This window comes from Eulemur rufifrons, chromosome 6 (genome assembly GCF_041146395.1).
Source record: "Eulemur rufifrons isolate Redbay chromosome 6, OSU_ERuf_1, whole genome shotgun sequence".
In the NCBI taxonomy this organism is placed as follows: Eukaryota; Metazoa; Chordata; class Mammalia; order Primates; family Lemuridae; genus Eulemur; species Eulemur rufifrons.
The window spans coordinates 89341691-89366028 of record NC_090988.1 but is presented as its reverse complement, the minus strand read 5'-3'; the positions used below and the strand labels follow the sequence as shown (position 1 = coordinate 89366028).

General features: G+C 41.3%; 2 protein-coding genes across 4 annotated transcripts in view; one reads left to right on the top strand and one right to left on the bottom strand.

The window, feature by feature from the left end:
- Positions 1 to 15164, bottom strand: part of ATG13 (autophagy related 13) — a 45786-nt gene extending 30622 nt beyond the window's left edge. For all 3 annotated transcript variants that reach the window (XM_069471296.1, XM_069471297.1, XM_069471298.1), the window contains exons 1-3: positions 14877 to 15164; positions 14386 to 14501; positions 7983 to 8034 (exon numbers count right to left, since the gene is read on the bottom strand). The gene's annotated coding sequence lies outside the window, so the exon portion shown is untranslated. The remainder of the gene's footprint in view (positions 1 to 7982; positions 8035 to 14385; positions 14502 to 14876) is intronic.
- A 390-nt stretch (positions 15165 to 15554) lies between these two features.
- HARBI1 (harbinger transposase derived 1) lies at positions 15555 to 24000 on the top strand. The gene is made up of 3 exons (XM_069469877.1): positions 15555 to 15679; positions 16318 to 17151; positions 23426 to 24000. Exons 2-3 carry the CDS (start codon positions 16482 to 16484, stop codon positions 23803 to 23805), a joined length of 1050 nt encoding a protein of 349 aa, XP_069325978.1. The 5' UTR covers positions 15555 to 15679; positions 16318 to 16481; the 3' UTR covers positions 23806 to 24000.
- Positions 24001 to 24338: the final 338 nt, after the last annotated feature.

Sequence of the window (24338 nt, the reverse complement as noted above, 5' to 3'; positions counted from 1 at the left end):
CCCCACGGGAGAAAAAGTTACCTCCCAGGCAGCAGAGTTTGTTGTTCCCTTAGGCCCAGTCAACCAGGCAGTTAATTCATCCTTCACAGGCCGGGCGCGGTGGCTCACGCCTGTAATCCTAGCACTCTGGGAGGCCGAGGTGGGCGGATCGTTTGAGCTCAGGAGTTCGAGACCAGCCTGAGCAAGAGCGAGACCCCACCTCTACCAAAAATAGAAAGAAATTATATGGACAGCTAAAAATATATATAGAAAAAATTAGCCGGGCATGGTGGCGCATGCCTGTAGTCCCAGCTACTCGGGAGGCTGAGACAGGAGGATCGCTTAAGCCCAGGAGTTTGAGGTTGCTGTGAGCTAGGCTGACGCCACGGCACTCACTCTAGCCTGGGCAACAGAGTGAGACTCTGTCTCAAAAAAAAAAAAAAAAAATTCATCCTTCACAAAGTGAACCTATATATGGTTTACTTTATGCTTTGTTTTTTGTAAAATTCCTCCTTTGAGTGCTCCAAGGAATATAAAGGGAAATTTGGTACTAACATAAAAGAGATTTACAATTGAATTCTCCTTTTTTTCTGCCCTTTACTAGTAGTCAGTCACTAAGTCTTTCAAAATCTTTTTATATGCAAAATCTTATATTTGTTGGATTTTCATTTCCACAGATACCACAGTAATCCAGATCTTATTTCTTATCTGGAAGAGAATCACTTGCTTAGTTACTTTACATTCTTCTAGTTTATGCTGTAAACCTTAGGCAAACCCCTGAAAGACTAATCTTAGTAAAGTATTACATCATCACATTACTCCTATGCCCCAGGACTTTTGGCAAGCTCTTCAGTTTGAGTTTCAAGAATCCCCATGCAAGTATAGCAATTATGGAAAACAGTATGCAAGTTCCTCAAAAAATTAAAAATATAATAGAACTACCATATGATCCAGCAATCCCATTACTGAGTATCTATCCAGCCCATCTAAAGAAAATAAAGTCAGTATGTTGAAGAGATATCTATACTTCCATGTTTATTGCAGCACTAATCACAATAGCCAAAATATGGAATCAATCTAAATGTCCGTCAATGGATGCATGGTTAAAAGAAACTGGTATATATAAACAATGGAATATGAAATCCTGTCATTTGAGGCAACATGGATGAAACTGGAGGACATTGTGTTAAGTGAAATAAGCCAGGTACAGAAAGACAAATACCCCATGATCCACTCATATCTGGAATTTTAAAAAGCTGATCTCATAGAGGTAGAGAATAGAATAGTAGTTACCAGAGGCTGGGGAGGCAAGAAGGGGAGAGATTGGTCAGGTGTCACAAACTTACAGATATATAAGAAGAATAAGTTCTGGTGTCTACTGCACAGTAGGGTGATCATAGTTAACGATATTGTGTATTTCAAAATAACTAGAAGAAAGCCAGGTACATGCTGTGGGAGGCTGAGGCAAGAGGATCAGAAGGATCATTTGAGCCCAGGAGTTTGGAGCTGTAGTGTACCATGATCATGCTTGTGAATAGCCATTGCCCTCCAGTCTGGGCAACACAGTGAGACCTTGTCTCTCAAAAAATAAAAGAAAAAATAACTAGAAGAGAGGATTTGCAATGTTCTCACCACAAAGAAATGATAAATGCTTGAGGCAATAGATAAGCTAATTATCCTAATTTGATCATTACACAATGCATACATGTATCAAAATAGCACACTGTACTCCATAAATATATAAAACAAGTATTACGTGTCAATTATGGTTAAAAACAGCAAATGGTGATCCTGTACCAAGGTCAAGTATTTGAACGTACAGACGTAGGAAACTTATTTTATTAGTTCAGTTAAGGTTTTGGAGACATCAGTTACAAAACACAGATTACACACTGTAATTCCTATTTTTGAGAAAAACTGTCAAGTAGAGAGAAAAAGAAGTGTCAAGTGATAAACATGTTACCTTTCCTAAAAGGAGACCATTTTGGGAAAATAAAATAGTACCAGATGGTTGCCTGGTATCACACCACACTGCAAGCTTCACATATTCTTCACTACCACAGGGGAAAGTGGGTTGGAATTCTGCCAACAAAAGTGTAGCAACCTAGAGAGCCTTCTTACCTGACAATGTATATAGTTGACTATTTTTTTTCCTTTTTGTTTTTTTTTTAGACACAGGGTCTTGCTATGTTGTCCAGACTGGACTTGCACTCCTAGGCTCAAAAGCCATCCTCTTGCCTAAGCCTCCTGAGTAGCTGGGACTACATGAATCTACCACCACACTACAAAAACTGAGAAGCCCAGGCTGGGCGTGGTAGCTCACGCCTGTAATCCTAGCACTCTGGGAGGCTGAGGCGGGCGGATTGTTGGAACTCAGGAGTTCGAGCCCAGCTTGAGCAAGAGCGGGACCCCGTCTCTACTAAAAATAGAAAGAAATTATATGGACAGCTAAAAATATATATAGAAAAATTAGCCGGGCATGGTGGCGAATGCCTGTAATCCCAGCTACTTGGGAGGCTGAGGAAGAAAGATCATTTGAGCCCAGGAGTTTGAGGTTGCTGTGAGCTAGGCTGATGCCACAGCACTCTAGCCCGGACAACAGAGTGAGGCTCTGCCGCAAAAAAAAATTTTTTTTTTTTTTTTTTTGAAACAGAGTCTCACTTTGTTGCCCAGGCTAGAGTGAGTGCCATGGCGTCAGCCTAGCTCACAGCAACCTCAAACTCCTGGGCTCAAGTGATCCTCCTGCCTCAGCCTCCCGAGTAGCTGGGACTACAGGCATGCGCCACTATGCCCGGCTAATTTTTCTATATATATATTTTTAGTTGTCCATATAATTTCTTTCTATTTTTAGTAGAGACGGGGTCTCGCTCTTGCTCAGGCTGGTCTCGAACTCCTGACCTTGAGCGATCCACCCGCCTCGGCCTCCCAGAGTGCTAGGATTACAGGCGAGAGCCACCGCGCCCGGCCAAAATTTTTTTTTTTTAAATTAAAAAAATTAAAAACAAAAAAACTGAGAAGCCCGAGGTTCCAGAAAAAGAGTAAAGCCAAAACTACAGATGGAAGGGAAAACTGACACCAAGGGGCTGAGGCCTATGTGGGTTAGGTTCTTCTAACAAACACATGAGAACAAGAGAACGGTTGGAAGACATGACCTCAACATTATGGGCAAGTAAAAGCCCAATACCCTGCATAAAGACCCAGAGCCAAGTGCTCCTTGATCACAGAAGCTAGAAGAATTGTGGAGAAGGAGGTTTGTCATTTATCATGGCAAGGTTGAGAGGTAGGCAAGTTGCTCCCAAAATATCAAATACCTAAGTAGGTAAAGTACATAAATATAAGATCCAAAATTATACTACCTACATGCATGATAAGGAAATTAAAAGCCAAGAAATTAACCTAAAAACTGGTCTAAAACCATTGAAACCCCGAGAAACAGGTAAGAAGCAAGGCTGAACGGCCTTGGGAGAAGGTTTCATAGCCTTAGATCATCAGCAACCTGCTACCAGGCCAAACTCATAACCTTTCCCCACAAATTTTAGCCAGATGAATTTACAATTTAAAAAAACTACAGACTTCATGTAGAAATAAAATATCAAGAACTCAAAATAACAAGCCAATATGAAAGAGACTACACATCTGAGATAGGAGAATGGGCAAGCTAAGAGGAAATTTGCTTATTTTTGAACTTGTGAAACCTGCAGAAGAGAACTTAAGGCAGCTACAGCAATGCGAGGGCCCCAAATCATTAGAACACAGTACGAGCATGAAAGAATCAGGCATGTAAAAATCTGAGGGGGGGCCCGGGCGCGGTGGCTCACGCCTGTAATCCTAGCACTCTGGGAGGCCGAGGCGGGCGGATCGCTCGAGGTCAGGAGTTCGAGACCAGCCTGAGCAAGAGCGAGACCCCGTCTCTACTAAAAATAGAGAGAAATTATCTGGCCAACTAAAAATATATATAGAAAAAATTAGCCGGGCATGGTGGTGCATGCCTGTAGTCCCAGCTACTCGGGAGGCTGAGGCAGTAGGATCGCTTGAGCCCAGGAGTTTGAGGTTGCTGTGAGCTAGGCTGACGCCACGGCACTCTAGCCTGGGTAACAGAGCGAGACTCTGTCTCAAAAAAAAAAAAAAAAAAAAAAAAAAAATCTGAGGGGGAACAGACACGCCTGGAGCTCTGACTTGGGGGGAAAGGCGGTACAGGAGCAACGTATGTAACCTGCAATTCTGTATCCCCCATAACAAGATGAAAAAAAAAAAAAAAATCTGGGATAAGGTAACAAGGAAGTTTTGGAAAACTAGAGTGAAGAGTCCTGGGAATAGAGAATAATTTGGAAGGAAGGGACCTAGATCAGCTTTTGAACTCCAGAGGCAAGGCCAAATTAGTGTGTTGAGAAAGTAATACATTAAAATTTCTTAAATGATAACTTCCCATACTTTTTCTAAAAGATTGAGACATAAATCACACACCATAAAAGTTACTGTTTTAAAGTGTACAACTGAGAAGTTTTAGTATATTCTCAAAGATGTACAATCACCACCACTATCTAATTTTTGAATATTTTCATCATACCAAAAAGAAATCCCAGCTGAATAATATTCCATTTTTTGGATATAGCACATTTTATTTACTGATTCATCAGCTGATAGCCATTTAAGTTGTCTCTACTTCTGCATGGTATAAATAATATTGCTAAGAACATCCATGTATAAGTTTTTATGTTAACATATGTTTTCAATTCTCTTGGGTATATAACTAAAAGTGGAATTCCTGGTCATATGATAATTCAACATTTAGCTTTGAAGAACTGCCAAACCGTTTTCCAAAGCAGCTGCACCATTTTACTTTTAGCAGTGGGTTGAATTTTAAGATTAGGATATAAAATAAGGACAGCCAGGCGTGTTGGTGCATGCTTGTAGTCCTAGATATTTAGAAGGCTGAGGCAGGAAGATCGCTTGAGCCCAGGAGTTCAAAGCTACAGGGCACAATGATTGCACCTGTGAATAGCCATTGCACTCTAGACTGTGCAACGTAGTGAGAGTCTGTCTCCAAAAAATTTAAAATGTTATGTTAGAATAGACTTACCAAAAAGAAAAAGAAATCAAGAAAAAAAGGAGAGATGACAGACACATATAATGGTTCTTTTTTCTTCTTCTTATTTCTCCAAGTAACTCCCTCTTTTCCACAGCCCCTCTCTGTCCTTCCAGTCTCTTTTCATTTATAATATACTACCCAGATAAATATGCTATTGCTATATTAAGTTTTTTTTTTTTTTTTTTGAAACAGAGTCTCACTCTTTTAAGCAATCCTCCTGCCTCAGCCTCCCGAGTAGCTGTGACTACAGGCATGCGCCACCATGCCCGGCTATTAAGTTTTTCTTAACATACAAAAATGGTGTGTATTTTTTCTTTCTCTCAGAAAACAATGCAATATAGCTGTAATTTGTTATAACTTCAAGCTAACTTTTTTCCAATTTTTTAAACTGTGGTCAAATACACATAAAATTTACCATCTTAACCATTTTTAAGTGAACAGTTCAGTGGTACTAAATATATTCATAATGTTGTTCAGCCATGACCACATCCATGTCCAAATCTGTTTTCATCTTGTAAAACTGAAATTCTGCCTTCATTAAACAGTAACTCCCTATTCCACCACCCTCCCTCAGCTCCTGACAACCACCATTCTACTTTCTATCTCTATGATTTTGATGACTACTAAGTGCTTCATATAACAGGAATCATCCAGTATTTGTCTTTTTGTAATTGGCTTTTTTCACTTAGCATAATGTCCCTAAGGTTCATCCATGTTGTAGCATATTACAGAAAACTTTCTTCCTTTTTAAGGCTGAATAAGAGTCCATTGTATGGATATACCACATTTTGCTTATCCATTCATCCATGGATGGAAACTTGAGTTGCTTTCACATTTTTTTTTTTTTTTTTTTTGAGACAAGAGTCTCACTCTGTTGCCCGAGCTAGAGTGAGGTGGCATCAGCCTAGCTCACAGCAACCTCAAACTCCTGGGCTCAAGCCATCCTTCTGCTTCAGCCCTCCGAGTAGCTGGGACTACAGGCATGCGCCACCACGCCAGCTAATTTATTTATTTTTTTTAGTTGCCCGGCTAATTTTTTTTTTCTATTTTTAGTAGAGACAGGGGTCTCACTCTTGCTCAGGCTGGTCTCAAACTCCTGAGCTCAAATGATCCTCCCACCTCAGCCTCCCAGAATGCTAGGATTACAGGTGTGAGCCACTGCGCTCAGCCTGCTTTCCTATTTTAGCTACTGTGAATAACGCTGCTATGAACATGGGTATACAAATATGTCTTTGAGATCTTGCTTTCAATTCTTTGGAGTATATATCCAGAAGTAGAATGGCTGAATCATAGCAATTCTATTGAGGAACTGCCATTCTGTTACCCACAGTGGCCTTACAATTTTACATTCCCACAAACAGTGCCCAAGGGTTCCAATTTTTCCACATCCTGGACAACACTTCTTTTTTTTTTTTTTTTTTAAGGCAGGGTCTTGCTCTATAGTCTGGGCTGGAGTGCAGTGGTATGGTCCTGTCTCAGCTTATCAATCCCCTCACCTTGGCCTCCCAAAGTGCTGGAATTATAGGTATGAGCCACCACACACGACCCTCACCAACACTTTTTATTTTGGGGTATTTAAAAATTTTTTTTTAATATTGGCCATCCTAACCAGTATGAGGTAGTGGTATAATTAAAAATATATTTGGTCTTTGTCCCAGGTTCCTGTCATAAAGCTCTTAAAATCCTCAGAATTTCCACAGTGATGGGAATGTCTTTTTTCCTTTTAAAATTTTTTTTTTTTTTACAGACAGGGTCTCTCTATGTTGTGCAGGCCAACCTTAAACTCCAGGATTCAAGGGATTCTCTGCCTCAGTCTCGGAAAGAGATGGGACTACAGGCTTACACCACCTCTCAGGGCTAGGAATGTCTTTTGTTATTCATGTGGAGCCTCATCAGATGATACCTGAGTTTATGCTAAGGACGTAACTTAAGGTGGGGTCCCTAGATAGCCTTAGGATGGGGCTGGTCCCTAGAAAGACCAAGTGATTAGAGGGTTGGAACTTGTAGCCACACCCTCAAACCACTGAGAAGGGGGAGGAGGGCTGGAGAGTAAGCTCTATAAAAACTTTTTTTTTTTTTTTTTTGAGACAGAGTCTCACTCTGTTGCCCAGGCTAGAGTGAGTGCCGTGGCGTCAGCTTAGCTCACAGCAACCTCAAACTCCTGGGCTCAAGCGATCCTCCTGTCTCAGCCTCCCGAGTAGCTGGGACTACAGGCATGCACCACCATGCCCGGCTAATTTTTTCTATATATATTTTTAGCTGTCCATATAATTTCTTTCTATTTTTAGTAGAGATGGGGTCTCGCTCTTGCCCAGGCTGGTCTCGAACTCCGGAGCTCAAACGATCCGCCCACCTCGGCCTCCCAGAGTGCTAGGATTACAGGCGTGAGCCACCGCGCCCGGCCCTATAAAAACTTTTAACAACCAGATCTAATGACCTTCCAGGTTGCTGAATACCAGTAGGGGTGCTGGGAGGGTGGAACACTTAGAAAGGACACAGAAGCTCCACATGCCCCAATACCTTGCCCTATCCATCTTTTCACCTGGCTGGTCACCTATATAATATGCTTTATTTTATTTTTTGAGACACGGTGTCTCTCTGTTGCCCAGGCGGGATACAGTGGTGTGATCATACCTCAAAGTCCTGGGCTCAAATGATCCTCCTGCATCAGCCTCCGTGTAGCTGGGGCTATAGGTGCTTATAACCACCCCAGGCTAATTTTCATAATTTTATTTTAGAGACATGCTCGGGCTGGTCTCCAGCTTATAGCCTCAAGCAATCCTCCCACCTTGGACTCCGAAAGCGCTGGGATTACAGGCATGAGCCACCTGGCTTGGCCCTATAATATTCTTTATAATAAACTGGCTGGGTGTGTTTAGGTAAAAAACAGATACAAAATGGGACATGAAGTTACCTGAGATGTAGAGGACACAGGAAAAGGTCTTGTTATATGTACAACTGGAGGCCTAGAGGGAAAGGAGAAAGAATAGGAGAGAAGAAAAACTGAGAAATTTACAGTTGAGAATTTTCATGTAAAGAACAATAAAGTGGATAAGCATGGCCTAGACAGCTTACTGGGGAGGTATGTTGGCGAACAAAAAAGACTAATAGCATATTAGTCAGGAGCTTACGCAGATTCTTTTGTGCTAATACTTTTGTGCTAATAGCAAAAGATTTAGGAACACTAATCTGAATATAGAGGGAGATGAAGTAAAGAAACTAGAAACAGAGAGACCAGCTAGGGAGCTATTGCAGTAATCTGGATGGGAGTTGTGATAAGAATGAATTAAAGTGACACCATAAAAAAGAAAGGAAAGGGCAAATATTTTCAAAGAAACAACTGAATAATTTGGTAAGAGATTATATAGAAATGAATCCAGATATCTCTGGCCCTTAAAATTGGGAAAAGATTAACAATTGCTGAAAAAATGATTTCTATGTTTTCTGATTTGTAACATAGAATGTTTTAATGTTTGGGGTTCTGTCTTAAAAGCTCAATATGGCTGATCAGAAACAGGTAACAAGAAAAACTAGGGAAAAAAACTAAAAAAGTATATAACAAAATAGTAACTTTCCCACTTTCTAGGCATTAAAGTTATAATTAAGTCATAAAGATCTTATCTCCATTTAGAAAGTTCTTTATAGGCCATGTGCGGTAGCTCATGCCTTGTAATCCTAGCACTCTGCGAGCAAGAGGCGGGAGGCTCACTTGAGGTCAGGAGTTGGAGACTAGCCTGAGCAAGAGCGAGACCCTGTCTCTACTAAAAATAGAAAAAATAAAAAAAATTAAAAAAAAATAGAAAACATTAGCTGGCCATGGTGGCGTGCGCCTACAGTTCCAGCTATTCTACTTGGGAGGCTGAGGCAGGAGGATTGCTTGAGCCCAGAAGTTTGAGGTTGCTGTGAGCTATGCTGATGCCATGACACCCTAGTCCTGGCAACAGAGAGAGAGAAAAAAAAAAAAAAAAGAAAGCAGAAGTGGTAATATGTACATAAGAATTCCAGCCAAAAGAAAGAAAAATAGATTAAAAGGGACACTAAGTAATGATAACATAATCTCTGGAAATATAATAGCCATAAATCTTCATATACTAAGCAATATAAAAATAAAATACATGAAGCAAAAATTCCTAGAGTTACTAGGACAGCTTAATAAAACCAAAACTATAGCTGAAAATTCAACATAACCCTTAGACAGCTTAAGTAGATATAAACAAAAGTGCAGAAGATCTAATAACATCAAACTTAATGAATATGTAGTGGTCCATAGGTTTTATCATTGTCTTACTGATAGTCAACTATGTAGCTTAGATTCCATTCTTATAAAATGGTAATAAATAATACCTACTTCATAAGGCTGTGGTGAGGATTAAATGAGACAGTTCAGGTAAATTTCCTTTAAGAGTATTTGCCACATATGAGATTCTCAATAAAGCTCTTAGATCACTGACTCTACTTTTTTTACCTTCTTCTCTCAGCCCAAGGAACACTATAAATTGCTCATGCTCTTGGCCACCAAGAAAAAATTTCCAAGATGATATTACCCATAATCTAACAGACTAGAAGGAAATAATGTAAAGTTAATTGTCTGTAAATTAAGAAGTTTTTTAATAAAACTGAAAATCAAAGTTATGAATTATCTATAAATTAACAAAATAGAGAATCTTTGATATCAAAACCAATGAGATAGAGTAAAAGGAAAATTCAGAGGAAAATCTAGTCTTAAATGTCTTTGTAATTAATAAATACTTAAGTAAGTATTCAAATTCTGAAGCCAGAAAGTAAAATAAACCTAAAGAAAATGGGAGGTAGAAATAAAAATAAAAGCCATACTTAAAGATAAATAACCTGTCCAAAGAATAAATAAGGCCAACATATAGTTTCTTGAAAATTCCAAGAGAAATAGATTGATGGGGGAAAAATATCCTTAAGCTTATACTTAAAACAGTGCAACAATATCTCTATAAGTGTTTCTGAAGTTATCTCTCTCCAAATGCACCTAATATCTGTGAGCAATACAAAAGGAATTGAGGGGAAAAATTCCTTAAAATTAGAAAGAATGTAAAATAATTTTTAACTATTTTTTTCACATGTGTATGAATCAAAAGTGGAAGCAACTTTTTTTTTTTTTTTTTTTTTTGAGACAGAGTCTCACTCTGTCTCGAGGGCTAGAATGCTATGACATCAGTCTAGCTCACAGCAACCTCAAACTTCAGGGCTCAAGCAATCCTCCTGCCTCTCAGCCTCCCGAGTAGCTGGGACTACAGGCGTGTACCACGACGCCTGGCTAATTTTTCTATTTTTAGTAGAGATGGGGTCTTGCTCTTGCTCAGGCTGGTCTCACACTCCTGGACCTCAAGTGATCCTCCTGCCTCAGCTTCCCAGAGTGCTAGGATTACAGGCGTGAGCCACTGCATCCGATTAGGAAGCAATATTTTCTAAAACAGGAGTACTAAATTATGACTTTTATAAATTCTTGATTTACCTTTACTTTTACTAAAAAGATACTACTGACAGTCAACCATGCATGTTCATTGAGTTGTTTTTCTAAGTAGTTGCGATTGACATTCTTATCCCTTCTCTTGTGACCAAAGGCAGATGAGGGACAGTGCAACCTACACTGGCTTTCAGAGGATTTCTCCGACAATTTGGCCCACATCTACTTTACAGATAAAAGTGGATAACAATTTTAAATCCTTAAAGGGATTTAAAATCCTTTTAAAGCTTTAAAACCCAAATTTTAGAAAGGATTCTTAATTCCCCTGGGCAGAGAGGACTACACAGCCTCCTTTGCATTCTTCCTGGCTAGAGTACCTCTATCCTATCACAGACTTCTTACAGTTTTTATTGGTCTCCACAATTAGAGAGGAAGCAATGACCAGCAACTCTATGCTCTTTCCTCCATTGAATCCATGCATGAGAAATGGTGGCTTATGGAAATTCATCTCCCAATGCCCTATGTTGAAAATTACTTTCAAGTTATCTACACATAAAATTCAGGTAAGCTTTGTTCAAGATTAAACTCCTTTACTAAAGCGTACACTTTAAGGCTCTCCAGTCAACATACAAGCCAATAAAGTCTTAAGCAATACAGTACCTCAAATATTAGATGAACAGTCTGCATTGTTAATCATTGAGTCTTTATACTTTTTGTCCATAAAAAAAAAAAAAAAAAAAAACAACTAGGCCAGACATGGTGGCTTACACCTGTAATCCTAGCAGTCTGGGAGGCTGAAGTGGGAGGATTGCTTGAGCTCAGAGTTCAAGATCAGCCTCAGCAAGAGCGAAAGAGCGAGACGACCTCACTGCTATTAAAAATAGAAAAAATTAGCAGGGCATGGTGGTGCATGCCTGTAGAACTAGCTACTCTACTCAGGAGGCTGAGGCAGGAGGATTGTTTGACCACAGGTGTTTGAGGTTGCAGGGAGATATCATAAAGCCTTTGCACTCTAGCCTGGGGATCAGAGCAAGACTCTGTCTCAAAACAAACAAAAAACAAAAAAACCGGCCGGGCGCGGTGGCTCACGCCTGTAATCCTAGCACTCTGGGAGGCCGAGGTGGGCGGATCGTTTGAGCTCCGGAATTCAAGACCAGCCTGGGCAAGAGCGAGACCCCATCTCTACTAAAAATAGAAAGAAATTATATGGACAGCTAAAAATATATATAGAAAAAATTAGCCGGGCATGGTGGTGCATGCCTGTAGTCCCAGCTACTCGGGAGGCTGAGACAGGAGGATCGCTTGAGCTCAGGAGTTTGAGGTTGCTGTGAGCTAGGCTGACGCCACGGCACTCACTCTAGCCTGGGCAACAGAGTGAGACTCTGTCTCAAAAAAAAAAAAAACAAAAACAAAAAAACAAAAAAACCCCACTAAAGTTGAATAACAATAATAAAAGGTCATAAGCATGAGGAATTTTTGGGGGGTGTATTCTTCATTCTCTGTAATCTAAGCAGCACTCCAGCCACAATGTTATGAATGTAATTATTCATCTATTCTATCATAAAGTGTTTAAAAGGGCGATAAATATTAAAAACTATAATTTTAGGAATTTCTAGGTATTATGAAGTTAAATAACTTCTCTGCAGATAAAGATCCTGAAATAAATACCTTCCACTCCTGCTTGAGCATAATGTAATCACTAAGTATTAGAAATATACCTTATCGGCCGGGCGCAGTGGCTCACGCCTGTAATCCTAGCACTCTGGGAGGCCGAGGCGGGTGGATCGCTCGAGGTCAGGTGTTCGAGACCAGCCTGAGCAAGAGCGAGACCCCGTTTCTACTAAAAATAGAAAGAAATTATATGGACAACTAAAAATCTATATAGAAAAAATTAGCCGGGCATAGGGGCGCATGCCTATAGTCCCAGCTACTCAGGAGGCTGAGGCAGTAGGATCGCTTAAGCCCAGGAGTCTGAGGTTGCTGTGAGCTAAAGCTGACGCCACGGCACTCACTCTAGCCTGGGCAACAAAGTGAGACTCTGTCTCAACAAAAAAAGAAAAAAAAAAAAAAAAAAAGAAATATACCTCATCAAGTAGGTGTAATAAATTCTAAAGTGGCTGTAATCAAAATTATCCATGAAAAAAATCATTTACATAGGTTTTGGGGGTGTGGAAGCCCCAAAGTTAATGTTTTTGGCTTCTTTTGCATTTAGGCTATGGACACCCTGAACTGAGTCATGGAGGTCACAAGCTAATGCATGTGAGTGGGTGAGGGAGGAAAGGACAATGAGAAATATAAAAGAGAGTTTGTGCCCCGACCTCCATACAGTACAATTCCAGTATGTTTACATGATCCATCAGACTTGACTATATCCAGCTGACTCCTGGCCCTTAAGCAAAACAATATAATTTGGAATGTTTAGTAGCTAAAGATCTGCAGTGTTTGCTTCCATTTTAATAACTACTCCTGGCTGGGTGTGGTGGCTCACACCTGTAATCCTAGTACTCTGGGAGGCCGAGGTGGGAGGATTGCTTGAGGTCAGGAGTTCCAGACCAGCCTGAGCAAGAGTGAGACCCTGTCTCTACTAAAAATAGAAAAATTAGGAGTTTTCATTCTGAAGGCTCTTGCGTATACATGGTAAATAAATTTGTATCTTTTTCTCCAATTAATCAAAAAAACAAAAAGAAAAGAAAAACTAGCTGGACGTGGTGGGGCAGGCCTAGTTCCAGCTACTCTGGAAGCTGAGGCAAGAGGATCGCTTAAGCCCAGGAGTTTGAAGTTGCAGTGAGCTAGGCTGATGCCATGGCACTCTAGCCAGGGTGACATAGCAAGACTCTGTCTCAAAAAACAAAACAAAACAAAAACAAAAACAAAAAACTACTCCTGAGGGGGAAAAAAAACCCCACAGACATATAATATAATCTAATAAGCTGAAGTACAGTAATGGAAAACCCAGTGGTTTGCAATTTTTGTGAAACTTAAATCTCAAGGAGTTTCCATAGCCTTTTTAACTTTATACCCAAAGGGGGACAATGTGGAAGTAGTGCATTAATTAACTATATCCCACTACAAATTAGTATATGCGATTTCAGCACTTAACTCATCATCCACTATGTATTAAATGTATTAAAAGTCAGTATTCCATTCCACACGCATTTATAAGACTTATCCAGAACTAAAAAATGGAGAGCTGGAAACAGAAAACCTTATAATTTAGTTGGAGCCACAATATCCATACATGAAAAGGACTAACACTCATAAAACACCACCAAAATCTGGAAATAAATTTAGTGTAAAGGAAGGGTCACTTGTTTCTTATTACTGCATATCTCCCACTAAGGATGTCCAATAAATTCTACCACTTTAGGAGGTGAGTTTTAAATTAAGAATAATGAGAAAACTAGTTCTTTTTTTTTTCATTAATTTTCTGTACCTCTCTCTCTCTCTCTCTCCGTTTTTGTTTTTTTTTTTTTTGAGACACAGTCTCACTCTGTTGCCTGGGCTAGAGTGCTCACAGCAACCTCAAACTCCTGGGCTCAAACGATCCTCCTGCCTCAGCCTCCAGAGTAGCGGGACTACAGGCATGCGCCACCACGCCCGGCTAATTTTTTCTATATATTTTTTAGTTGTCGGGCTAATCACTGGCTGGTCTCAAACTCCTGACCTTGAGCGATCCTCCCACCTCAGCCTCCCAGAGTGCTAGGATTACAGGCGTGAGCCACCGCGCCCGGCCCTCTACCTCTATCTCTTTTGGCGGTGGGATGGCCAGAGGAGGAAGAAATACTAAAAGTGAAATGCTACACCAAATTTACCAGACTAAGTGGGAAAGTGAAACTAAGATGAGTTATTGATGAGCCCCAGAAGATGCTTGGCCACTTACCCAGAGATTAATTTAACGAGAATGGATCGCAGGTTTCCACAGGTCGTTCCACTGCCAGCAAGAAGAGAGTCGTGAACCTTAGGTACCTTTTTTCACTAGTCAACAGTCTCCCTCACCTACACGTGGAGTACATATTTGGCACTTAACAAATCTTGATTGAATGAAAACCAACCTCACTCATATTGGGAGCCAACCCCGGAGTTAGGGCCCCACAGATTATTTCCAAAAAGCCTTACAAGCTAACCCAAAGAGCTGAAAAAGTAGCGAGGAATGTTCCGGGAATCTCTGTAAGGACCGGAAACAGTCAAGGACCAACGGGGCCTACACCAACCCGACTTCACCAAGATAACTCAAGGGGTCAGGGGACCCAATCGCGGCCAGTCGGCTTCGGCTTCGGCTTCCACGAGGAGGCACCCGACGGGCCGCAGATCCATAGCCTCCCAGCCGGGGGCGCTGAGAGAACCGGGGGTACCCCCCCCCCAAATTAGTACCTGCGAAGCTGCGGCACAGAGAGAGGCTCGGGGCTCTCATTACGAAGGCCCGAGCCTGAGGCCGGCCAGCCACGCCTGCTGGCTGAGGGTTCCGCGCTCCGGGGCTGCCGTGACAGGACAGGTCGCAGATACCTCACGCTTTAGGAGGCTCCTGGCTCGCAGGCCTCGGGCGTTTTGCTCTCAAGATTGCGCGATTTGTCGCACTGCCGTCGACCGGCGCTCCTCAGGGCTTCCCTCACTGGTCAAGCGATCACCCCTGCCTTAAGCCCAGCAGCCGGTCGCTTCCTGGCGCCGCCATCGTCACTGTTTGTTTTCATCCGCTTCGGTGAAGGCGGAGGGTGGGAGGGGAGGAAAAAGGCTACGGGGCAAATCCACATACCTAATGGCACACGCACTTTCGCTGATACGTGGACGTCCTATATAGTCTTTTACGTCCTCGAAATCTCCATGAAAGTTGATTTTCTTTCTATTTAAGCCTTTTCCAATTTTTCCAAGCGACTCAGGAGAAAAGAAAGGCGGAAAGAGGGGTCTTTGAAAGAGCGAGACTGTTTGGCCGTGTGTGGAATATGCGGCGGCGAACCGCAGATCCCGGCGGCGGCGGCAGTGAGGACGCGGCGAGGGGCGGGCGCTGACGCGAGGGAGGCGGTGCCACTGTTGCGCGCCGTGGCGATTTGTGTGCCGTCGTCTGGTCCGGAGGAGGTCCCGACCGGGCTGGGTGGGTGGGGGTGCGGCTGGGAACGTGGCCGCTGAGGAGAGGTGGGTGACCGGCCCTGGCTGACTTTGAGTGGCCGGCGCAGACTTCGGTATCCATTTTTAAGGCACCTTCCAAACCTGCCTCTCTCAGCTTCTTTCGCTCCTTCCTTCCAACCTGTCTGGTCTTCCCTACTTCTTACCCCTCGGCCACACGATTTTGATTTTTTGGGATGAGGGGAAAGCCCGTTGTTATAGCACACAGTGTACGTCCACCAGACTGGGTCGTGGACTTTTATTTTCTCCCTCCTTCCTTGTTAGACTGGTTTGAGCACCCCCACATCTGTCCCTTACTTATCCGGTGGAGCCTGAGGGCTTTGGATAATGAAACCGTGACTTATCCTTACCCAGGGTAGTTGTGACTTATGTCAGCTGCTTCGTGGCCTGTATAGTTAGGAGCAGACCTCTTTTACCTTGTGAATAATTATGCTATCACCTCCATTAATCTTTTGCTGTTCTTAGTTAAAATGCCAGGCATTAAATGAGCCACCGACATTGAATTATCATTATCCTTCAAACCAGAGCAAGCCTATTGTGTAGCCATGAGTTAGTGGAGAAAAACCCAGAGTTACAAGCGCAGCACCTTTTGGCTCAACATAATGGAAATTTGCAGAAAAGGAGTTGTTGTAGGCTTTGAGCCACTTTAAAGTCTTTGGTGGATTTCTAATGTTTTTTCTTTTAACCTTTACAGCGAGAAGATTATAAATGCCAGAGCCATTTAACTGATGGTTGGCTGTTGAATTCTGATACTTTCTTAAATACCTTCTTGCACCAACATCTTCACTGGGAGGAGTTCAGCAACTGGGAGGAGTTCAGCAAAAGTAGAGAAAAGGACAGACAACATCCATATTTACCATGGCCATACCAATAACAGTGCTTGACTGTGATCTCTTACTGTATGGCCGAGGTCACCGGACATTGGACCGCTTTAAGCTGGATGATGTGACTGATGAATACTTGATGTCCATGTATGGGTTTCCTCGGCATTTTATTTATTACTTGGTGGAGCTCCTGGGGGCAAGCCTATCTAGACCTACTCAGCGATCCAGGGCTATTAGCCCAGAGACACAGATCCTTGCAGCATTGGGCTTTTATACCTCAGGTTCCTTCCAGACTCGGATGGGAGATGCTATTGGTATCAGTCAGGCTTCTATGAGTCGTTGTGTTGCCAATGTGACTGAAGCACTTGTGGAAAGGGCCTCACAGTTCATTCGCTTTCCAGCTGATGAAGCTTCCATGCAGGCTCTGAAGGATGAATTCTATGGTTTGGCAGGGATGCCAGGGGTGATAGGGGTGGTTGACTGTATCCACGTGGCAATCAAGGCACCAAATGCTGAAGACCTCTCCTATGTGAACCGCAAAGGTCTGCATTCTTTAAACTGCCTGATGGTGTGTGACATCAGAGGAGCACTAATGACGGTGGAGACAAACTGGCCAGGCAGCCTACAGGACTATGCTGTACTACAGCAGTCTTCTCTCAGTAGTCAGTTTGAAGCCGGGATGCACAAAGATAGCTGGTTTCTTGGTGAGTTTGCAGGTGTAAATTCTCACTTTGTAGCCACAGAAAAATTATGTAGTGGAGTGGAATGAAATATGGGAATCTGTAGACCTGAGTCTCAATCCTGCATCTTTTTTATGAGGCCTCAGGTAAGAACTCTCTGAGCCTTAACTTTTTAAAATCCACATTGAAAAGACATTTTTTTAAAATTTAAAAACATATTTGAGCCAGTATGGTGGCTTGTGCCTGTAACCCCAACTAGTGGGGAGGTTGAGGCAAGAAGACTCCTTGAGCCCAGGAGTTCTAGGCCAGCCTGGGCCACATAGCAAGACCCCTCTTTTGGGCTTTTATACCTAAGGTTCCTTCCAGACTCAGATGGGAGATGCTGTTGGAATCAGTCAGGCCTCTATGAGTCATAATGTTGCCAGTGTCACCGAAGCACTTGTGGAAAGGGCCTCACGGTCTCTCTTTTTTTTTTTTGTTTTTGAGACAGGGTCTCACTCTGTCGCCTGGGCTAGAGTGCAGTGGTGTCATTGTAGCTTACTGCAACCTCACACTCCTGGGCTTAAGTGATCCTCCTGCCTTCCCTGTGTCTTAAACAAAATTATTTGACCCAACTCTTCTCCTTCTAAGAGTTTATCTTAGAATTACATGTCTATGCTTAGGCAAAACAAAATTGTATACAAGAATTTGCACTGCAAAGAATAGCAGCAACAAAAACAACCCTATAAAAACAATCACCTTAAATGTAGCCACAGTACTTATCAGCACTGTATAGAACTGATTAAATATCATATATCCAAATGAGGGAGGCTTAATTTTTTTTTTTGGAGGACAACATTTTTTAAAATTTTTTATTGATAATTGTACATATTCATGGAGTACATGTTATATTTTGATACAAGCATACAACATATAATGATCAAATCGGGGTAATTGGGATATGATTCACCTGAAACATTTATCATTGCTTTAACATTTGAAAACTTCTAGCTATTCTGACATATAATAAATTATTGTTAACTATAGTTGCCCTATTGCACAATTGAACACTAGAACTTTTTCCTTGTATTTAACAGAATTACCCCTTCACCAACACCTCTTCATTACCCCTTCCCACCACCCTTACCAAGAGGCATAATTTTATCATCTGTAAAATGATGAAAATAACACCAACAGCAGTAATACCTATTGTGAGGATTAGGTAATATATATGAAAGTTCACTATAAAGTATTGCGTAAATATACAAAGGTAAGATGTTATTTTTGCCATTGGTGATTGTCACCATGACATCTATATGAAAATGATAGTAGACAATGCATTTACAATTCTTATTTTAGGCACTTACTTCACAGATCTGCCTGAGTTCCATTGGAAAGCCTGGCTTAGACATACGAGTAGGACAAGAATCCATTCAGTATTAAGCAGTGTGAGCTGAGGTGACTGTACAGCTGCAAGGAATACAATTAGTTAACAGTGATAAAACCCTTGAGTCTGGCAGCTTAGTTTTTGGTTTTTTTAAGTGCAACTCTTATGTGAGCATCAGGACAGGGGTTATCTCATGTACAACATGATGTAAGAGATGAAAAGCTACATTGAGGATCAGAAGACCTGTCTGTCAAGACTACTAATCATATCTGCACTGCGCATTTTCGTAGCACCATGCTTACACTCAAGAAATATTTCTCTTTAATGTACCCACTAGGATCTTTTTTTTTTTTTCCCCCATTTTTATTTATTTATTTATTTTTTAGTAGAGATGGGGTCTCACTCTTGCTCAGGCTGGTCTCAAACTCCTGAGCTCAAGTGATTCCTCCCACCTTAGCCTCCCAGAATACTAGAATTACAGGCGTGAACCACTGCGCCTGGCCCTTACTGGTACCTTAAAGAAAAACCTCCTCTTTTCCAAGTGGGCAGAGATTGCTGTCACACTAACGGGTTTAGAGATGCCAGGATGCCACTTATAACTCTGGGAACTTACTGATTTTCTTGAGTTGTTGCTTCTGCATACCATTTTCAGTGCACTACCTTCTCTACCCTGCTTGACCTTTATCGTAATCACACCTTGTGCCTACTTTGAGCTTTCAAATTTCGTTTTCATACAACTCACACCAAAAAGTGAAGGAAAGTCTGTTTCTTAAGCGTCTCATCTAGCTGCTGCTTCCACAGCTGTGGAAGTACTTGGGTTCTAAGCTAATCTCTTTTGTACCCTAAATATAAAGCCAGCTAAAACTTACTGAGCACGTAGAATTTGTCAGGCAATGTTGTAAACACTTTACATGAATTATGTCAGTGTTTGTAATAACTCTTAAGAGTTAAATAATGCTATTAACATTTTTATGAAAGAGGACACTGGAGCATAGAACATTAAATCACTTATGTTTAAGTTTTTAAACAAGATAATATGAGGAGTTACCCTATATGGCAAATATTTCTTTTGTTAAGGACTTAAAGGTCACATAGGAGGTACTGATTGTTTTTCCCTTCACACCTTGGGACTCCAGATTCAGTTGGAATTATGGCTTTAAAGTAATTTTTGCATTGTTTACAGGATATAATTAAAAAATCAGTAAAAACTCTTAACAAATTTTTTACATGCACAGCCATGCACATGTAAAAAAGAAAAAACCCTAACAAACTTTTGTATGCTTTTCAGATTCCCCTCCCTACAGAAAGAGTGGAAGTGGGAGAGATGGATATGGCAACATTTAATAGATGTTTTATCAAGGCAAGTTTTAATAACAGGCCACGTGGTAGGCACTAAGAAAGTTAGGAAAGTATACCTATGGAAGTTGAAGATGTGGGAATTGATTCTCTTAGTACTATCAGTTCTAGTGCATACATTTTAGAAAGTCTCCATGAGCTCCAGCAGGAAAACAAGTTTGACGCCACTTACTGGTATAGTGTTACCCAAATTTTCAAGATCAAGAATCATCTGGGCCGGGCGCGGTGGCTCACGCCTGTAATCCTAGCACTCTGGGAGGCCGAGGCGGGTGGATCGCTCAAGGTCAGGAGTTCGAGACCAGCCTGAGTAAGAGCGACACCCCATGTCTACTAAAAATAGAAAGAAATTATACGGACAACTAAAAATATATATATAGAAAAATTAGCCGGGCATAGTGGCGCATGCCTGTAGTCCCAGCTACTCGGGAGGCTGAGGCAGGAGGATCGCTTGAGCCCAGGAGTTTGAGGTTGCTGTGAGCTAGGCTGACGCCACGGCACTCACTCTAGCCTGGGCAACAAAGCGAGACTCTGTCTCAAAAAAAAAAATAAAAAAAGAAAAAAAAAAAAAAGAAGAATCATCTGGTAAATTTTAAAAACATATACATTATTGTTGGGCACTGGTGGCTTACTGCTGTAATCCCAGTGACTCAGGAGCCTGAGACAGGAAGATTACTTGAGGCCGAAGTTTAAGACCAGCCTGGGGAACATAGTAAGACCCTATCTCTGAAAAAAAATAAGAAAAATTTGCCAGGCATGGTGGTGCATGCCTGTAGTTCCAGCTATTCAGGAGGCTGAGGCAGAAGGATTGCTTGAGCTCAGTAGTTTGAAGCTGCAGTGAGCTATGATCAAGCCACTAAATTCGTATGAGTAGACAAATTTGGAAAACACTGATCTCTAGAGGATATATGGACAGTGGGGTAATTAGGGGACGATTGGCAGGATTATAAAGAATGATGATGTTAAAAAAAGAAAGAGTTGGCTGAATTTATTTTAAGAACACCATCAGCAGACACACTTGAAGCTCTGACTGGGGGCGGGGGGAGGGGGGAAAGGGCAATATACATAACCTAAACTTTTGTACCCCCATAATATGCTGAAATTAAAAAAAAAAGTTGAACGGGAAAAAAAAGAACACCATCAGCTTTGTGGAATAGTTCTAGATCTGTTAAACCTAGAACTACCTGTGATCTCCCCTGTCTTTTAACATTTTTACCTAGGGTGTCACCCATCCCTGTCTTTATTCTCATTTGTCCCTTCAGAGTGCATTACCCAAATTCCCCTCCTCTAAATATACCTGTTTCTGCAAACAGTTCAGCCTTAGTCTTGAGTTCTTCAGCTCTTGGCCTAGTCCTTTTAAGCAGCTTTGGGTAAGATCTGCCAGAATGTCTTTTGGATGACTGATCACATAAGCAATTGTAATCTGTTTAGCAATTCTGATCCTAATCCCCTCCTGAGTGTCTGTTTGCCACTAGTGCTTGGATTATAACCAGTTAGTGACTGCAGAGCATTTTACAAAAGGTCTACCTTTTATAACTACCTTGCCCTGTATGTCTGCCCAATTTAAGGTTCACATTGTTTCCTAGAGAAACTTTAACAAATATTATTCAGCATCTCCATGTTTCAGCATTCATTTTAGATGCTTATCTTATTCTCTTTTACCGCATTACACCATTGTTTTAGAACTCTGAGTCTGACTTTAGCATTTAGTGACCAACTTCTTCCTTTGCCTGGTATATCAAAAGATGGCTAACATATATTTTGATCTTCTCAATTGTAAAATGATTTCAATATAAATCTGGCAGAGTTGGGATTGACTAATAGGAGATAATATTTTAAAAGTGCTGGCCAGGAGTGGTGGATCATGCCTATAATCCTAGCACTCTGGGAGGCTGACGTGGGAGGATCGCTTGAGCTCAGGAGTTTTGAGACCATGCTGAGCAAGAGCAAGACCCCGTCTCTACTAAAAAAATAGAAAAAAAAAAAATTAGCCGGGTGTTGTGGCACGTGCCTATAGTCCCAGCTACTAAAGAGGCTGAGGCAGGAAGATTGCTTCAGCCCAGGAGTTTGAGGTTGCAGTGAAATATTAATATGATCACGTCACTGTACCCTAGCCGGGATGACAGAGCAATACTCTGTCTCAAAAAAAAGAAAAGAAAGAAAGAATTGTCACCTCCTAAAAGAAATGAGTCCTATATGTTTGGAGCAGTGCCTACCACTGTCTGAACAGTGCAGAACTATTAAAATTGATGGTGAGTCAGGAGCTTAGTGATTGTGCAAGTTGGTACTCCAGGGCCTATTCCTCTGTCTCAGATTTCTAAGAGATTGTGTCTCTGTGTGAGACATTTCATCTGCCCTATGTAGTGAGTCAGGACAATTTAACATTATAGAAATATTATGGTGTTGTGTTAGGACATTGCACCCCAATTTTTTTTGTTTTTGTTAGCACTTCCTAGGATCATTTGATAAGAAAGTCACTTAAGGGGAATCCCTTGTATGTATTATTTTATTTTACTTCTAATTTCATTTCCTTATCATTGACTATTACTATTTGCATCATTATTTGTATGCTTTCCTTCTTAATGTGAAATTAATTCTTCCAATTCTTCTGTTGCAAGGCATGGCTCCAGTAATTGTGATACATAGGAAGGCAGAACACCTGAGTTCTGATCTTTGCCACAAATGCTGGGATTTTTACTCTTCTCAGCACTGAGTGGATTGTTATTGTCCATGAAATATGCTGAAATCCCTAGGAAGTGCTTTCACATCTGAAATTTTAATGGTAATGTTAGAAATTTTCCTCAGAAGTGTTTTGGGATCTTCTGACAGAATTCTCTTTTTCTCTCTTGCTCCTTAGACATTTTGAAGATTAGCATGCTATTTGATAGTTTTTATAAAGCCTTTTCTTAAACAACATCTCTGAATTTGGCAAATCCAGGAATTTTATTTCCTCCAGTGCCATCACTTCCTTCCTACATTCTTTCAGATTTAGCTTTCGTGGTTTGGTTTTTTTTTTTTTTGAGACAAGTCTCACTCTGTCTCTCTGGCTGGAGAGAAGTGGTGAGAGCATAGCTCACTGTAACCTCTAACACCTGTGCTTAAGCAATCCTGCCTCAGCCTCCCAAGTAGCCAGGACTACAGACATGCACCACCATGCTCAGCTAAGTTTTTAATTTTTTTGTAGAGATAGATTGTCGCTATGTTGCCCAGACTGGTCTAGAACTCCAACTTCAAGCGATCCTCCCACCTTGGCCTCTCAAAGCACTGGGATTATGGCGTAAAGCACTGTGCCTGGCCAGATTTGGCTTTTTTTAGCTATCAGCTTTTTTCTCGGTTGGTTTTTTACCAAAGATATTCTCACTCAAGACTCATGTCTTCCTGCTCCTGATGTTGGTATGCTTTCTTTTTACCACAGCATTTTCCTCTTGGTTTTTTTTGTGTGTGTGTGTATGTGTGTGTGCTGTGGCTCCAGAGGCTGTTGTATTTTCTTGTCCATCCTTAGGATATATTTTCTGAATTTTGTTTCTTGCTTGTATTCCACTTATAATCGCTTATGATTTTTTCTGGACTTCCCCACAGGTGACAGTTCCTTCTTTCTCCGCACCTGGCTCATGACACCACTTCACATTCCTGAAACTCCAGCAGAATATCGCTATAATATGGCCCATTCTGCAACTCACAGTGTGATTGAGAAGACTTTCCGAACCCTCTATTCCCGATTCCGCTGCCTGGATGGATCCAAGGGGGCACTGCAGTACTCACCAGAAAAGTCCAGTCACATCATCTTGGCTTGTTGTGTCCTCCACAACATCTCCCTAGAGCATGGGATGGATGTTTGGTCCTCTCCAATGACAGGACCCATGGAACAGCCCCCTGAGGAAGAATATGAGCACATGGAATCCCTGGACTTAGAGGCTGACCGTATCCGTCAGGAGCTGATGCTCACTCATTTTAGCTAATGTGGAAGATGGGGAGGAGGAAGACTTCCCAGAAGGAGTTGTGACAGACTTTCCCACTTACCACCTTCCGCACAGTTCCATCACGTAGCATAAAAGAGTGTGCAAACACTTGTCATAAATTGACATTTAATCTGTGTGTTTAAGAAGGGTTCAGGCTATGCCAGAACATCTTGATTCATTTGCAAATATATTAAGTAAACCAAAACCAAGATAATGATTCCCTACTATCCAATGAACTCCATGTTGAGCATCATTCACTTGAAAGCTCACTGTTTGCAAACATTTATGATTGTGCCTACAAAGTCATAATAAAGAGGAAAGCAGCAAATAGCCAAAACACTTTTTTTGGTTTCAATTGTCTGATTTCAAATGAAAACAATATTTGTTTGTCCTGAATAATTTGGGTGACATTTTACTTTTTCTACTTTGTTGGCTATATAGGTATAATCTGCCCCCAGTTAAGTGTGAAGAGTGAATTTGAGTTGGGAACGGTCTTTTGACATAAGTAAATGGCTACTAATCCAAGTTTGCAG